This window comes from Centropristis striata, chromosome 17, assembly GCF_030273125.1.
Source record: "Centropristis striata isolate RG_2023a ecotype Rhode Island chromosome 17, C.striata_1.0, whole genome shotgun sequence".
NCBI classification, from domain to species: domain Eukaryota; kingdom Metazoa; phylum Chordata; class Actinopteri; order Perciformes; family Serranidae; genus Centropristis; species Centropristis striata.
In genome coordinates, this window is record NC_081533.1 from 25,617,189 (window position 1) to 25,636,039 (window position 18,851).

General features: G+C 35.7%; 1 protein-coding gene across 2 annotated transcripts; it reads left to right on the forward strand.

Annotated features, from left to right (window-relative positions):
* The first annotated feature begins 594 nt into the window (after window positions 1–594).
* il13ra1 (interleukin 13 receptor, alpha 1) lies at window positions 595–13,554 on the forward strand. Of its 2 annotated transcripts, XM_059355064.1 has the most exons (10): window positions 595–896; window positions 3,155–3,303; window positions 5,288–5,417; window positions 5,568–5,667; window positions 7,590–7,771; window positions 8,160–8,290; window positions 10,204–10,330; window positions 10,965–11,061; window positions 11,143–11,218; window positions 12,162–13,554. In XM_059355064.1, exons 1-10 carry the CDS (start codon window positions 833–835, stop codon window positions 12,234–12,236), a joined length of 1,131 nt encoding a protein of 376 aa, XP_059211047.1. In that variant the 5' UTR covers window positions 595–832; the 3' UTR covers window positions 12,237–13,554. The 2 variants fall into 2 exon arrangements, with proteins under 2 accessions (XP_059211047.1, XP_059211048.1); XM_059355065.1 differs by lacking the exon at window positions 3,155–3,303.
* The last annotated feature ends 5,297 nt before the right edge of the window (window positions 13,555–18,851 follow it).

Below are 18,851 nucleotides of genomic sequence, written 5' to 3' on the forward strand. Positions count from 1 at the left end.
ATTTCAGGAGCAAAAAACAAAAGCAAAAGTGGTGCATTTATATTTTTGCTCAGTGTATAAACTAGGTTTTGAACTAGTCCTGTTTGAGTAAGTTTTCACTTATGGTGTACATGTTGTTATTATTAGGACCCGAGCAGGCAACGACCTGCGAGGTCCCTATTGTATTTCGAATGTTTATTTATTATTATTATTATTATTATTATTCCCAAATGATGGCATTTTTCACTGCCTGAACATACCCCAAAACTCATGAAACTTTAAATATAAGTCACACATGGTGAAAAATGTTATAATCTATTGTCATCCTGAATTTATCGCACATTCAAAAAACGTATATTTATTATTATTATTATTATTATTATTATTATTATTATTATTATTATTATTAATAATAATAATATAGGCTTCACTCAATTTAAAGCATTCTGGGTTATTGTTTTTTAACAGTGTCACTACTTCTTTAGTAATCTGGGTTGTATGAATACCTTGTTTTGTTTATGTATAGGGAAGTAATAGTTAATTATTAGGAAGCTTATGTTGCAATCGCAGTCTGTGCTTACGTGCGTCCCTCAGTATAAAATAGGGAAGCACTCCGCCCTCTGCCGAGCTCCTACCTCCTGCACCTCCTTCCCTTGAAGGAGCTGGAAGCGAAAGTCGGAAACGCGGACATTTACTGTCTCTTTTACACCGTGACACAGTGCTGGACAGTAGACGGACATTTTAATAAGCATATTCCTTATAACTATAAGAATCAAAGGGCAGCGTTTTATCCTCGCAGCGACGGTTGTGGGGAAGTAAACTTTAGGAATACGACTCAGAGAGAAAGACGAGTATGTTTCAAATTTTGGACTTGTTATTTTTAAGCTGCTTCTTTCTGGCCGTTGAACCCCAACGAGGTAAGAAAATACAGAATAGACTACTATCTGTGCTACACTGTCCCACCTTTGTGTTTTCTACTGCTAAATTGTCCCATTTTCCCAGAAACTACGTCATGGTACTTGCCAGAACTGACGTCACGGCTGGTGTTTAATGTTGAGTAACAAGTAAAAAATATATGTAGCTCAATTATTCAACAGGGATGGTCTTCTCTACTCTTATAATGATTTTTTATCTGAATATAATATCCCTGTTTCTCCTGTAGATTTTGCCAAAGTTTTTGGATCGATCCTATCTGATCGATCCCTGTTTGCATGTTGTTTAGATCTCAACCAAGAGTGGAAACACAACATCCCAGCGGGTAAAGCTGGTTTAACTGGTAATCATGGTAATAACAAGTTAATCAGAAGCCTGTTTAAAAAGGACGTCACTACAGCTCCATATGTGCTCTCATATTGGAATAAGTGTAATAAAGTGAGAGAAATTTCATTTAAAATAATTCATAGATTTTAGCCATCCAATCAACATATTGATAAAGATTTTAAGTTGTTTTGGAGGGATGTACTATTTGGGCTCTTTGACTTTAACAAAAATAAAGAAAAACTCTATGAATAAAAAATGTCAACAAATTAAACTTTTTAGGAAATAAATTTAGGAAAGACGAAGAGACTTAGACATGTTTTGTTAAACCTAAGAACTAGATGAATGTTTCACATTTATTTTACCCAAAGCAGTTTATATGTAGGCTACAAATCGGTTTCCAGTGTCCTTTTTCTCCTTATTCTTTGCAATTATTAGTGGATGCACAACATTTGGTAATGATTCATTAAACGGGGCTTATTACAGCAATAATAGATTTCCAGATGTTTCACACTACAGAGCAGATTTTTTTAATTTTAAGTTTACATTTTTTATTGCGAGATTTATAGATTTATATACTAAATAAATTACCATCTAAATGTTATTGCGGTTATATTTTAAATAGCAATTTATTATGGTCAGTGTTTCCCACAGGATTTTACGAGGCTATTACCCTTTTTCGACCAACTAAAACATGTATCATTCATTTATTTGATTTGTTTAACTGCAATTTGATTGATATGGGCTAGCGGGCTACTTGACTTTTTAAATTCTGTGGTGGATTCTGTTAACACATCCATGTGCTCTTATTTTGAAAGCTGCATGTGTTTAGCGACAGGAAGTCATTCATAGGTCAGTATAATTAATACTAATTAATACTAACAGTGTACAGAGTTTAGCTTTTTGGGATTAAAATAACATTAAATTGTTAGCCAGTGTTGTACCTAACCGAACAGCGTATTCAACAGTGTGTTTGGATAAATTCTGACCGGCCTGTATCAGATGCAAAATTATTATTGAAAGCTATATTCAAATATGTACATGTCAGCAGACTTCAGTGAACATTATTTTCCTATGATGCTAGTCTACTCTACCTGTGCCTGAGTGTGGGGCAAGTTTTGCTTATAATTTTCTACACACACACACACACACACACACACACACACACACACTGACGGAGATCAGTGCGCGTGTGATATGATATGATATGATTGATGGGCGACACTCTGCTAAAGCAACAACAACACAACACAAAATATCTTTATATTATGAATAGTTTAAATATGCTTTCAGTAGCTTGAAATGTGCTGAAATGAAATTAGACCATGGTGGGCCGCCACAGTCTAGGAAATTAATGGGAAACCCTGAATGGTCTCTTAACAAATTCCCAGCAGTTTGCTAAAATAACTGCCGACATGGAGAATCTGCTGGATCCGAATCTGATGTCGAATATGTGGTCTATGTCTAGTACCATCAGGTTGAATGCACTTATTGTAAGTCGCTTTGGACAAAAGCGTCTGCTAAATGACATGTAATGTAATGTAATGAATATCCAACTAAAAGAACAACAGTACTGTGGTGCATGACAGAGGAAATAAGGAAATAAGTGAACTGTAGCCAGTGCTCATTTGCTACTCGACATGAATATCATCTGTGACTTTAAATGTATCCTTTCTCTTTCAAACAGGGCAGCTGTTTGTTTTAGAAAGATTCTTTGGCAGGACAGACACTTCCTGTCCCTATGGATAATAAAATAACCCCGCTGCACTGCTGTAAACAGAGTCAAACAGAAGTAATTTGTGATAACGAGACTGAAGGGAATTAATATGCCACATTCACAGAGGCATATTAAAGGCATGCTAAAATTGGAATCGAAAGATGTTTTCACATTTCTGTCTTTTATCTTTCTCCACTAAAGACCAAGTCCTGCCACCACAAAATGTGACCCTGGTGTGGATTAATGCGTTGAAATTCAAGTTGTCCTGGGAACCCCCACAACACTCAATGGAAAACTGCACATATATAGGGACTTCAGAAATCGCAACTCTCCATAGTCTTGAACTAACGGTGAATATGCATATATTTCTCTGTGTGTTAAAATTAAATTTGCATGCTATTCATTAAAGGTTTGATGACTCCACAAGCTGTATCAAAATATTCCAGCAGTTCTACATGTTTACATGTTTTAGAAATTTAAATATTTTCTGGCAGCACAGCTTTCCTGGAAGCACAAGCAAATAATGTCAATGCACTGCAGTAAGCCAAGCCAATTACAATTTGCATGGGTCACTATTTATATATACGGTTGGGCATTATTCCCAGCATCATCTCTAGCCTCTACATCGACAACCTTCATATTTAAAGGACCACACTGGCCATTAATATATCATATTTTTATACTATTTTATTATTACTAAAGCTTCTGTGTGTAGGGACATTTTTGACTGTGTCAGCTTGTAGTAGGGCTGGGAGATATGGCCAAAATATCCTGATATGTAATTACTGTCATGTAATACTGTCAATATATATTACGATGTAGCATGTTTTCTGGTAATTCAAAAAATAAATAGATACATGAAATAATCACACCAAAAAGTCTATATTCTGTCCCCCTGTGTGAATTAAATACTTGACAAATGAAAGTACTGTTCTCATTTAATTAACAACCTTCAGTGCCTTTAATAATTTCTCTCCAGTTTCAAGTGAAACTATAGAAAAAAATTAAAATACAAAAATATATTCAGCTATATGATTATGTTTGCATGCATGCACATAATATTTTCTGAAAAATTGCAGTAAGTATGTGCTTGTTATATTAATTTATCTATATATTTTGTTTCATCACTATACGAATCCATTGAAAGACGATCAGTTACCATAATGTATAATCACTCAGCTCCGTGTACTTAAACTTAATAAAATAATGTGCAATATTCTATAATCAGTGGTGGAAGAAGTACTCAGAACCTTGAGTAACTAAATAGATACAAATACTACTACAAGTAAAAGCCAAACATATACATTTTTACTGAACACAAGTATGATCGGAAAACTGCACTTTAAATATCAAAGGTAGAATTACCCATCATTAGGCCTTTATCATACTGTTATTATTTATTTTAGAATATTTCTTTAATATTGTTATTACAAATACCATGATGTAGAGGCAGCATTCAATGTTTCAGTTTGGAGCAAAGTCTAACTATTTTATACACTGTTGGGTAGTTCACTTTCTAAGAATGTATCCTATTTAAGATCATAAAATGTTTTATATGTAACATCTTTGTAAACTGTCAAATAAATTAAATGAAGTATTAAGTGCAAGATTATCTTCAGAATTGTACCTAAAATTTTTACATAGGGACTTTAAATGTAAAGATTTTATCTTAGACTACCTGTCTATTGGTGCCTGCTTGGCCTATGTGATGATGTCGTCACTACCGTTTTACTTAAGACGGTCTCTGACAAGCTAACCAGCGGTTTTGTCAAGCTAGCATATCCGTAGCCTAATAGATTGTTTATTAAGCTAAACTACAATCTACAAGAGTTTGCAAGAGCACTAAAAAACACAACTAGAGGCTGTGAGGCGGAGTAGTGAGAGAGTTTCCATCTGTGTCCAACCACTGTTGTCTCATTTAGCCACTTGTTAGCATCCGCCTTTTTAAGGACATGTAAAAACTTAAAAATTCTCAAGCGGGGTATTTCCTAACATATTTTACCGTCTTACAAGAAAACATCTCTTTAGCTTGTGTTAACCACAGACGTTATTTCAGGCATCTAACCCAAAACCCATTCAGAATCCTCATTGAGTTTGAGAGGTTAGCCCTCAGGGTGCTAACATGCTAACTTACTTCCTGGTTTAAGAACTCATTCCTTTAAGGACCTACATCTGATCAGTTTTCTGTCAAAAATCTATCAACAATATTTCATAGAAGCCTGCAATATTATAATAAAAATGTTTCTGGAAAAAAAAAACATGGCTAAGATGTAAGTGAGCTGTTGGGTTGTCTGTAATACTGATGATGGTGTTTCTCTGTTTCTCTGTTCTTAGACGATTGAGCCTCCACTGACCACCTGGTCCAAGTTCCGTGCGATGGAAGGAGGACAGATGAATCTGACTCTTTACACTGTCTGTAATGGCAAAGAAAGTGAGAAGGTTGTACGCCAAGTCTCACAACCAGGTAGTTCATTTTGCTCACTTGAAACACAATTTGAATGCTTTTTAGTCAACAAAGAAACATGCCTTTTTGAGCAATATATTGGCTGCTTTAACATCTGCTTATCAGTGTGTTTAGTAAAGTATTGTGTGTCTGTGTCTCATTTCCTTCCAGAGCTGATAAAGAATTTGCAATGCTACGTCTACGCCGACAAAAAAGCTAACTGTTCCTGGCTCCCAGCCAGTCCTGCTCTGGATCTCAAGTTTTACTATCTGTATGTGTTTGGTTTTTTGTCTTGCTTTTTTCAATAAAGGGACAATATGAGACAATATGTAGATCCAAAGTTGTAAAAGTAGTTAGTAAATTGCAACTCACTGCTACACAGTGTAAGCTTATTGCAATACATCCTGTTACACATAATTTCATCACATAAGAGGCAGGCTGGACCCGACTGGAAGTAATGACCCTGAGTTCAATTGAGGCTAAATTCCTTTTTTTTTTTTAATTCCTGCTTTTTATCAGTCCAGGCTCCCAGGGGATGTCAGGGCACTGTAGACATTGTTTCATGACTATTAATCATCAAGGCCTAAGCCATGTTTGGCCATTAAGTGTTTAATTAAGATTGTGGGGTGTTATCTCCGGCCAACAGCTATTGGCATAACTAACTCACATTTGTATCAATATCCTGTTGGTCTGAAAATATCATCAGCAATATTCAGTCACATTTTAAATTCACAAGGGTAAATGCATGTATACCATCTAAGGAAATGAAAGAATAAGAGAAGTATTCTATCATGTTTATACTGTCAACAAATGCTGTGAAGGGACCAAAACTACAGAAGCTCACTGGTCCAAGAATATCAGTATTTTTTGAAGCTCATGGACTCTAGACACTGAATCATTCGCACGTCAAGACTGTTTAATGAATTTATCCAGTGGTGGAAAAAGAGTTAAGATCCCTAACTTAAGTAAAAGTACTAATACCACACTGTTGAATGACTCCACTACAAATAAAAGTCCTGCATTAAAAACTTACTTTACTTAAAGTATCAGAAGTATACTGCTGTCATGGTAGGGCTAAGTTTAACTACTTACTATACTGTTATGTGGTTTAATTTGTAAAAATGCATAATCATTTTGAGTTGATCATATTTTTTCATGTTAAATCTTGACCTGAAAAGTAACTAAAGCTGGGTAAATGTACTTAGTTACATTCCACCATTGAATTTATCCACTGCTTAACTTAACAATTAGCAGTTAGTCTCACATGTAAAAGGTTACTTAACTGTTTTACTTTTTTTCTCTCTCAATAATTCATGGAAAGGACAAAAATTAGGTTTCCAAATGTGGTTAATTTTCAGTTTTAACTAACTCGTTATCAGTACAACCAGCCAGCTCCAGACTTCTTTCCCAATTTTTAAAACGCTCTAGATTAAAGAAGAAGTCATGCGTTATACAGTTGAACTATTTCTTGGCTGGCTGCAGTGACTTCCTAAAGTCTTGTCGTCCACATGAGGCTGCCTAACCCCCAGTTGAGACTCCAGTAGCCAAGAAATTGTTATAAAATGACTTGTTGTGACCCCTGGGATAAACACAGCCTCATTCAACTTTACAACCAAAAACCAGAGACCCAGCGAATTCAGAGGAAGTGTAGCTTTTCCGTGTAAATTCACAATAAGGGGGTTTCTCTGCACTTTATTCAACAGAAGTGCTTGCCATCCAGTTGCAGAAAAATGAAATTCTTGCAGCAATCGCCAAAATGTCAAACGTTTTTAATTTCAAATTGTGTTCCTCAATGTCTTTGTGTCTAAATTTTTTTTTTTTTTAGGGATTTTTGACCATTTTTAATCATTCTAAAGGACTCAGAAATGATTAAATGTGTCAGAAATAGTTGTTGTGTTTGCAAAAAATGTGTTTGCAAAATGTTTGCAACCACTTAAGAGACATAATGACATAATGAATATAATTAATTGAGCATGGCAATGGCCTTGATATACTTCAGTCATAATGCTCTATGCCCATAGAACTCTAAACTTTCAACATTTGAACAGGCACCAAAACAAAAACATAATGTTTATCACATATTTATGACAAGAAGGTTCTCAGCTTTCAGATGGTGTACACCACTTCTATGTGGCATCTGCTGTTGACCTGCTATCTCCCCCTTAATGAATTTTTTTTCTGTATCTTTCCAAGATTAAGCAGTTGGGATTCTAGTAGATCTGTTGATGAGTGCTTTTCGTACAAAGACACTGACGGCATCAGGACTGGTTGTCATCTAGATGTGAGCTTCCAGGATAACATTTTCATCATATTTAATGGGACGCTGAACAACACACCTGCCTGGAACACCTTCAGCAGACGTCTTAATGATGATGGTATGCAGCAAGCGAATTAACCAGAACGAATTTAGTATGAAGAGCCCAGTGCAGGAAACATTCTGTCACAATATGTCTCACTTCCCCATTCATTCTGTGAGTTATAAGAGAAGTTCCTGTCTGTCCTTTCTTGGAAATGTGCTATCAGCATGTGTGTGTGTGTGTGTGTGTGTGTGTGTGTGTGTGTACACAGTTTGTTCTTGTGTAATGAATCCTAAATTTACATCTATGGAAAACACACAATGAAGCCATTTTAGTTGATCTAGTTGATTTAGTTGAAATATGTGTGTGTCTGTAATGATCTTCTCTCAGTTGCTTCACAGTATTTTATCATCATGTAAGACTGCATTGTAGTAACCATATCTCTGCAATATCTTTCTCCATGCAGTGAGACCTCCTCCCCTTATCTGGACAGTCACTAAATCTGATGGTAAACTCAATATTAGCTGGACTCCTCTTAACATCCACGGACTTCATTGGAAATATATAATAAATTACCATGAGTGTGATGAACTAAAGGTAAGAGACACAACAGCACACTATTTAGATGTTGTCTCTAATTTCTTTCAATTTAAGCTTTGTGTTAGTGTCTTTTTGTTTGCCTTTGTCTGTTTATCTTGTATAATAATTCAACAGACAGAAATACTATATTTTGAGAGAATATTATGCAGTGATGAAATCTACGACCAGATTGTTTCACATGTAGCCAGTTTAGCTAGGTTAGCTAACTAAATCGACATCAGGCGATAGCCAGTAGGTTCTGAAATTGCTTTTTGTCCTGTGCGGTCTGCCTCTTTTGCTCAATACATTAGGTGTTACCTAATACCTGAATTCAACTAAATCCCGCTCAGACATGATTGGCCAATACTACTTTGACTACAAACTGTCTACAAACGGAAATCAAAGTGCTTCTGATACCCAATTATGGACCTGTTGACTATACATTCTGCCTCCATATACAGACATCTGTTTAAAAAGATTACCTTTGGGCTCATGTGGTGCATATAGACAATAATAACACAATAGAGAGCAAACAAAATTACATATTTTTGTAGGCCAACCCGGAAGTAGCATCTCCATGGGGTCTTTTGAGAATTCTCCTATGGGATTTTTGCATTGGATTTTGGATTATGGAAGAAAATAAATTTTGTTCAGCAGGATAATCTTCACAAATGAACACTACTTTAATGACGTTTGAAGTGTTAATGCAGCCGACAGAAAAAGCTAACGTTATGCTGTAGCGAACTACACCACTGTCACATGACTTGAACATCACTACTGTTAGCTTCAGGCAATCTTTGACAAGTGCCGCCCGTGTCCGGTGTGATAATGCTTAATGTCCCCGACAACCACTGTAGTTTCATTAAGCCACTTTAGCCTTTTTAAGGACAAGTAAAAACTCCAAAATTCCCAAGTGGGTGTATTTATAACGGATTTTATGTCGTACAACATAACAACAACATCTCTTCAGCTTGTGTTAACCACAGAGCATATTTCAGGCCTCTAACCAAAGACCCATTCACAATCCTCATTGAGTTTGAGAGGATAGACCCCATGGTGCTAAAATGCTAACTTACTTCCTGGTTTAAGAACTAATTCCTGTGGCTCCCTATACATACCCACTTTGGTGCAGTTTCAAAAACGTATTGTCTTTGGTTTTTAAGGTTCTATGTAAACCCTATAACAAAATTGTGTCCAACATTTACTAACTATATCCAAGTTGATTGAAAATGATTTTTTAAATAAAATTGTCATATTTGCCAAAAAAATAGAATCTCAGAATTTGCACAACTTGATTGTCTTTTTTATTAGCCATGCTAGCAGCCTGCAGAGGTAAATTAAAAGGATCACCACAGTTAAAAAGCTTCACCCTCTGGGGACCATGAGTAACACTGTCTCAGTCATGCTGCTATGGCTGTAGGTATGACAATGTCTGTCAATCAGTCATTACCAAGGAGACTGACATAGCTCAACAACTATTAGATTGAGACAGTGTTAATCATGGTCCCCAGAGGATGACGCTTTTTAACTGTGGTGATCCTTTTAATTTACCTCTGTGCCACCTGCAGGTTTGGCTTTTAATAAAATTCCAACACAACTACTTTATGAATTGTCCAAAAAATTGGTATACATATTCATTGCCCCCAGAGGATGACTCCAACCAACTTCAATGATACCCTACTTTTCATCTAGTGCCACCATGTGGTCGGCAGTTGCATTTTTCAGTGAAATGCCAATGCCAACTGTTGGGAGGATTGCCATGTAATTTGGGAAAGACATTAATGATTCCCACAGAATGAACTGCAGCAATATGCTGATCTTTTGTCAGAAATTCCTAAATTCTACAGAATTCAGTCATGTTGTCAGATGTATTATTATGCTGGAAGAAAATTACAAATTCTTATGACAATCTGGTCTTTATTTTCTCACAGACGAAAACCACTGATGGTCCAGTTACATCAGCTGTGGTGGATGTGGTCCCTCACTGTCCGTACCGTATTTGTGTTAAAGCAAAATCTGATGGAGGAGAGACACCGTGTGACAAGGAGAAGCTTTTTGGTATGGTCATCATCTCACTGTCTGTTTTCTGTTTAAAGAGCTGCATCACAAAATGAACCATCCAGCAGTGTAAAGCCACTCTGTTTATACATTTAAAAATAACTAAGTTTGCTGTAATCTAGTGGTTGCTTTATGAATGACACTGGCAGACAGAAATGCATTCTATCCCTTTAAATTTGTTTTTAACAGCAGCGGGATGTGACTAACTGCAGTTATTCATGTAGTGCACATAAGTGTGAATTTAAGGTATTCACACTTCATTTGTGTATTTACATTTCATGACAGTTTATAGTTCTACTCCATTATGTTTGGATGGAAATATTGTACTTTTTACTGCATTGCATTTGTCTAACAAATGGTCGTTACTTTACAAATTCAGATTTTACATACAAAGCATATAAAGAACTTTAAAATGTGATGCATTGTAAAGTATTAAACTAACAAACAGTATAAAAAATGTAAGCACAACCAATTGCTGTAGTTTTACAGTTTTGTATTGGTACATTTACTTAAGTAATACTTGAATACTTCCTTGACTGCTTTCTGTAAAACTGTGAGTTTAATTTGTATCTTGAAAACACTGCAGTATTAATCCGTCAGGTGATCATAATGTTGCTGATGTTTCTGCATGTAGATGCAGATGCAGATCCTGCTGCGTGGGTGTATGCTGCCATTATCATCCCATTGTTGTTTGCCTGCCTGGCAGTCCTGATCATTGTGTGTTGCAGGAAGTATGTAAATCTTTTTGTTTGTGTGGTTCCTATTGATTTTAGTAGTTTGCTTACCTCTGATATTTAACTCTCTCTGTGCAGGAATAAGGAAGTAATTTTCCCCAAAATACCAGAACCTCGGAACCTCCTCAGCGATATTTCTGACAACAACAATAAGGTGATTTAAAAATAATAATAATAATAAGTTTGAGGTGAAGTTATCAATTTTCAATTGTAAAGTAATTTTTCTGTCTCTCATGATTGGGAGACCACATTGCAGCAACAACTACAAGGTTCAAGGTTTCTTTATTTGTACCCAAAGGTCAATTTGTCCTGCAGACAGGCATTGATACAACACCACAAACATCACCAGACACAAAAGGGAACATAGAGCGGGAATAAAGTGCTTTAACAGGCCGATTTGTACCTGCTCACTCAGAAGCTTAAAGAAGTCAAAGTGCTTAAAGTCCAACGGATGGTGCTCATCATTTAATGGAATTTTTTAGATTAGATTAGATTAGATTTTTATTTGTCATTGCACAGAAATACAACGCAATGCAATTCAATGCACTCAGGTACTGGACTCATATAAAAAAAAGCATAATAAATAGTAAATAACAAGATACATTCTTATCATCTCATCTCAATAAATAGTAAATAGAAAAGATACATTCTCTCAGCACTTAGTATATTCATGTCATTCATTCACTGTACCATCAATTTAGTGCCAATGTATGCATTAAAACAATACTGTAATTATATAAATATATAAAGTGCAGAGAATTGTGTTAGGTGTGGATGTCCTTGATTAGTGCTGTCGGACCAGTGAGTTTGTTTTCAGGTCTGAGTTGAGTATGGTGATAGCTGCAGGATAGAAACTTTTGTTCAATTGAGTAATTGCTGCTGGTAGAAAACTATTTCTGTAGCGTTTTGTTTGATCCTTAGGGGTCAGAAATAAGCACCCAGAGGGAAGGAGCTGCAATTAGTATAGGTGTAAAATGACGCATTGGGATTGTGTGCTGGGCATAATAACCCCAGGAAGTCACTGCACCCAGCCAAGGAACAGCCAAATCAATTGTGCCTGACTGTTTCTCACACACATTTTCACTCTTTTCCCTCAGATCACTGTTCGCAACCTGTACATCCCGGCAGAGGAAGAAGAAAACTGTAAAATCACACTGGTTCATGAGCCCTAAATCAGAAATCTGGATTTCTGACATGTCTCTGTAGCGACAGAAACTTGAATATGCAACAACTGAAAGCCTCCAAAAACTCTTGTTGCACTGGCTCAACAAAAAAAAATACAGACTTAAACTTTTTATCTGATGAATTCAGGAAATTCATCAGCGAAATGCCTAAATGAAGATGCAAAAAGAACAAAAACAATGGCAGCTATGGCATTAAGAGACACGTTTGTGACTGAAGACTTACTGTACTTATTGTTATTTGGAAGGAGTCATGCAGAACACTGAAAGACATGGAACTCAAGGTTCTTATCAACCCAAATATGTCAACACATCAACATTAATACTCCAAACAAAGACTTCTTATCGCCATGACTCTATTTGCAAGCACCAGCAGCACCTTATTTAGAAATAAAATCAACCAGTTCTACAAAATAAAAGATATACAGTACAACCATTAGTCTACATGAAGACATTTTTATCAAAGCATTACATTTGTTGTTGCACTGCCGCCACCACAAGCACCACTTTTGGGCAATTTGTACATCATATGTGTCCAGAGAGGTCCTAAAGCAATAAATGTTCAGAAAATTAATGTATTATTTTAGTGATTAGCTGGCCGACTCAGAATTACATAACAAGCACTGCATGATTGCTCAGTATCTCAAAAAAACAAAGTTCAGGGGACAATGTGAAGTAATTACTGAGGCCTTAGTCACTATATAAACATTTCTGGGACAGAGAGCTGCCTTAAAGGATCTCACCGATTGGACTGTGCTGGGTGCAGTCACTTTTTTAAAATAAGCTTTAAATGATCTGTTTCACCCTTGATGTTTTTCACAGCGGGGCTTGAAGTTTCCATCAGAGTAATAGACCTTTTTGACAGCAGACATTTCGACACGTCACAGCAGGAAAAGCAGAAATTTAATATCCTAAATGATGCTATAATAGAATAATACTCCCCTAAGGACTAAGGGTGTGGCGTTAGACCAGTCTGTTTTTGAAATATCAATTCAATGCTCATTGATGAAAAGTGAAAATATTGATTTTCTTGATAAAATGTGCCTTTATTTTGAAATTGCACCTGAATGTATCTGTGCAATATGCATTTTGTACATGTATTATGTTTGTTCAAAGAATCTAGAATTACAAAAGCATTGTAATGACACTTTTTTTCCGATTTACACCTCTACTTAGAACAGGATAATAGTGACACACTAAACCCTTGTCTACTTCCTGTCATGGTTGACCAGGGTATGCCCTGACTTCTGTAATTTTCTTTTTTTTTCATGCTTTCAGAGAAGCTCTGAGCTGTTTGTAGAGCTGTAAATCACATGAAGAAATACCATTATATTAAATGTATAATACTGTTTACTACTGAAAGTATGATATGATATTGGGATGTGTGTTCCTTGACCTACAACTGTGAAATGACTGAAGCACTCATACAGTCAAAATACTGATATATTACATATATTGGTGTACAGTATGAAATACTTAAACCAAAGGGAGGGATGTTTTTTTCACGAGTGGCTAATGGTTTTGAATGGTTTATAATTCACTTTATGCAACTTTCTTTGATTGTTTTTCAATAAATATTTGCCATTTATGCACAGAATGAAATGTGGATGTTTTTGTTTTTGAACATTTGATATCAGGTATTACAGTTTTTCACAACCGCTATGACCCGTTGTTCAATACTTTTAACGCTTTTTCAAAACTCTTCACACAGTTACCACAACATCAGCCTGTGTGAGCGATACAATTAACACAATTCTTCCTCCTTACACACAAAATACACACATTTTACACGTTTAAAATTAGTTTTAACTCCTTTTACACACAAGCTCAATCAAGACCAAAACAGTAGATGCTAACTGGTGAATTTTCAATTGTTTTCACACGGTTTGTCAAAACAGAAAACCTCATGTTCAAAACTACATAAAAAAATACATTGATCACAGCTTCTGCTCCTTTTTCTTTTAGTGTATTTCTTTTAGTGTATTTGACAATACAGTAATGAATGACAGCTAAATGCTGATTTTTTTTCCTCTTTCATTTTCATTTGCAATACAGTAAAGTGTTTACTGCAAATCCTGTCATTTACTGTAATTGTATAGCCCACACAGGCTGATGTTGTGGTAACTGTGTGAAGAGTTTTGAAAAAGCGTTAAAAGTATTTAACAACGGGTCATAGTGGTTGTAAAAAAACAGTAATGTTTGTGATGATGTTCCTTTTTTTTAATTTGTTGGGCATGAATTTTGTTCCTTTTTTTTGTACAACACTCAGTACAAAAAGTGAACGAGCCGTGTCAGAGCAGCTTTGCAGAATGTTTATGAAAGAAGAAGACAGTACAGTTTTTCACAACTGCTATAACCCGTTTGTCAGAACCTTAAAAACTTTTTCAAAACTGTTAACGCACATCACACTTGATACACTCAATTCCCCAAACAGTTAATTTCATGGTCAAAATCACCCAGTGTAACTAAACACAGACACACACTTCCAAAATACAATAATACACTAACACAGTTGACCAAATCTACCAAAACACTGACACACGTTGTCTTCAACAGAAACATTTAGTCAGTCACAGCACAGTGTCATAAAAAACACTGACAACTGATGGAAGAACACAAACCAAATCACTTTGCATGTTTCTTATCTACTTTTTTTCCTTTTTCTTTTACAATCAACAGATTATTGTATTGATCATACATGTAAATTAACCCTCTGGAGTCTCCAAAAGCTCCAAAGCATGACTTCTTCATCATCCAGACTAGAAAACAAAGCAGCGTGGAGCCCTACTGTAAATTTACCTCTAAAGTTCTGGCTGTAAACTCCATGAGGCCAGTTTCAGTTTGATGATGATATACCAAGTAAAACTGGAGACAAGCTCAAATATATTTAGTATAAAATGATAGAACTGGATGGAACCCTCTTACGTATATGTTGTATTTGCGACCTTTGTTCACATTTGCAACATTTACAGTAAAATTCTTTATTGAGCATGATAGTGTTTTGAAAGTAAAAAAAGATTCAAAATCACATTTTATGTTGGACTGAATGACTAAAAAAGACACAAAATGACTTACAAAGACATGAAAAGACATGAAAATGATTCAAAAATGGACAAAATAGCCTCCATAGAGACAATGTTTGTGATGATGTTCTTCATTTTTCATTTGTTGGCCATGAATTTTGGTCCTTTTTTGTACAACACTCAGTACAGAAAGTAAACGAGCCGTGTCAGAGCAGCTTTGCAGAATGTTTACGTATGAAAGAAGAAGATAGTGAATGACAGGATTTGCAGTAAACACTTTACTGTATTGCAAATTAAAATTACTTACAGTAGAGTAAAGAGGTAAAAAAAAATCAGCTGTCATTCATTACTTTATTGCCAAATAGACAAAAAGAAAAAGGAGCAGAAGCTGATCAATGTAATCTTCAATCCATTAGTTTTGAACATGAGGTTTTCTGTTTTGACAAACCGTGTGAAAACAATTGAAAATTCACCAGTTAACATCTACTGTTTTGGTCTTGATTGAGCTTGTGTGTAAAAGGAGTTAAAACGAATTTTAAATGTGTAAAATGTGTGTATTTTGTGTCAAAAGAAGAAGAATTGTGTTAATTGTATCGCCCACACAGGCTGATGTTGTGGTAACTGTGTGAAGAGTTTTGAAAAAGCGGTAAAAGTATTGAACAACGGGTCATAGCGGTTGTGAAAAACTGTAGTTACACTGGGTGATTTTGACCATGAAATTAACTGTTTGGGGAATTGAGTGTATCAGGTGTGATGTGCGTTAACAGTTTTGAAAAAGTTTTTAAGGTTCTGACAAACGGGTCATAGTGGTTGTGAAAAACTGTAGTGTATTTCTTTTAGTGTATTTGACAATACAGTAATGAATGACAGCTAAATGCTGATTTTTTTCCTCTTTCATTTTCATTTGCAATACAGTAAAGTGTTTACTGCAAATCCTGTCATTTACTGTAATTGTATAGCCCACACAGGCTGATGTTGTGGTAACTGTGTGAAGAGTTTTGAAAAAGCGTTAAAAGTATTGAACAACAGGTCATAGTGGTTGTAAAAAAACAGTAATGTTTGTGATGATGTTCCTTTTTTTAAATTTGTTGGGCATGAATTTTGTTCCTTTTTTTTGTACAACACTCAGTACAAAAAGTGAACGAGCCATGTCAGAGCAGCTTTGCAGAATGTTTATGAAAGAAGAAGACAGTAAATGACAGGATTTACAGTAAACACTTTACTGTATTGCAAATGAAAATGACTTGCAGTAAAGAGGGGAAAAAAATCAGCATTTAGCTGTCATTCATTACTGTATTGTCAAATACACAAAAAGAAAAAGGAGCAGAAGCTGATCAATGTAATCTTCAATCCATTAGTTTTGAACATGAGGTTTTCTGTTTTGACAAACTGTGTGAAAGCAATTGAAAATTCACCAGTTAACATCTACTGTTTTGGTCTTGATTGAGCTTGTGTGTAAAAGGAGTTAAAACTAATTTTAAACGTGTAAAATGTGTGTATTTTGTGTCAAAAGAAGAAGAATTGTGTTAATTGTATCGCCCACACAGGCTGATGTTGTGGTAACTGTGTGAAGAGTTTTGAAAAAGCGTAAATAGTATTGAACAACGGGTCATAACAGTTGTAAAAAACTGTAACTGCTGATAACGCTTCATCAGATAACATTCAAAACGGATGTTTTAACCAGTTTTGCTGTGTAGAAATATTGGCAGACCATCTTCAGCGTAAAGGACTATGGGTTCATACTTAGAAACACATTTTCTAGACTTGTTTAGTTTTGTTAGTTCTTAATATCATTGAGGGTCAAAGTAGATGGGGCCGTCTTCCCTGTTCACAGTAGGAACAGCACAGGTGTAATAAACAGTGGTTATGATGGCTGGAGGGTCCCAGTAAGCCATAATGATCAATACAAGGACCCTGAAACTGTTGATTCTAAAGTACTCACAATACTCACAATAACAAATTCATGAAGAAATGAGAAGCCTTTACGATTTCTAGTTTGTGCTCTTTCTCAACAGCTTTTCCAAACTTGCACACTGCTTCTACTGAAAAACGTCAAGAACAACATGTTAGAAATCAATGAACTCAAAACACCAACCGAGCATGATTCTTAACTGTTTCACTTCTTATTTTCTTTGTGAGGCATGGTTCACATGAGCAGATGCTTCATGTGAACAGCAAACTCCAACGTTTTTTTAGAAATCAAAGTAGCTCTACGTCTCACGCAAATCTTGTTTCATGTATTGACTCCAATGAGGTCTTGATGGAGTCATTAGCTGAAGGGATCCCCCACTTTTTCCACCAGGACTATGACTATTTAATTAATGTGTTCAATGAAGACATGAAATATTATACATCTTTGTGGTATTAGGTTAAGCACATTGTGTTTGTCTATAATTGGGATGTATATGCAGATCAGATCATATTTCATGACAAATTAATGTAGGAAACTAGGTACTTTTCAAAAGGGTTTTCTTGCCACTGTAGAAGAGTTCACACACTTCGGCAGTACGGTACGGTAATGTCTTCCTGTGTGACAACAATCTCACAATATTGACCTCAATTTAGCCAACTTTTATTCCCACAATATCCACTTTTGCAAGTCGTTATCGTAATGAGTCTTGGATCATCGTGTGAAAAACTGTGTACTGTTTACTGTAACTGTGTGACGGATGACTGACTTCGACAGAAAAATTTAAGTTCTCCTTAGTTTTGAAGTATTTCCTCAACTTCCTTTGTAGTTGCTTAATTTTGCAGACATCATGGCTCAACCAGCTCAACAACCGCATTTGCAAAAAAGCCTGGTTTGTGTGTGTGTGTGTGTGTCTGTCTGTCTGTCTGTCTGTGTGTGTGTGTGTGTGTGTGTGTGTGTGTGTCTGTGAAAAAAGACACGTACCAACCAGAAGCAGACTCAAAATGAAAACATACATGCCAAAAAAACTTCAAAATGTAACAAAACAACCACAAAGAAACACAAGATTACTACAAAGAGACACAAACCACCTACAAAGAGATGCAAAACGACTATAAAACACACCAAAACAATTACAAAGTGACACAAAACAACCACATAGAGACATGAAATAACCACAAAAGACGCAAAACAACCACAAAGAGACACAAAATAATAACAGAGATAGAAAAACAACCACAAACAGACACAAAATAACCACAAGCAGACACAAAATATCTACAAAGAGACACAAAACAACCACGAAGAGACGCGAAAAAAACACAAAGGGACACAAAACAACAACAAAAAGAGACTATCCAGAAAAACAACTTGTGTGATTTATTATATGAATGAACTTGTAGACTAGGGGAAGCTTTTTCAGGTTAATAGACAATATTATGCATTGTGAATTGGAATGATATTGGAGATCTACAGTTTCAAAACTCTGCAAATCCTGCTGCATGGGACACAACCTGGGCCTATGTTCTACTTAGGTGTCCTTGACATGAAAAGTATACAAAAACAGAAATTAATCATGATGTCACACTGTGTTGAAGGACATGTAGAGGGAGGTGCAGAAATATAATCTGATGCAATCTTGGTGTAACACCACTGTAGTGATTCTATAGCCTA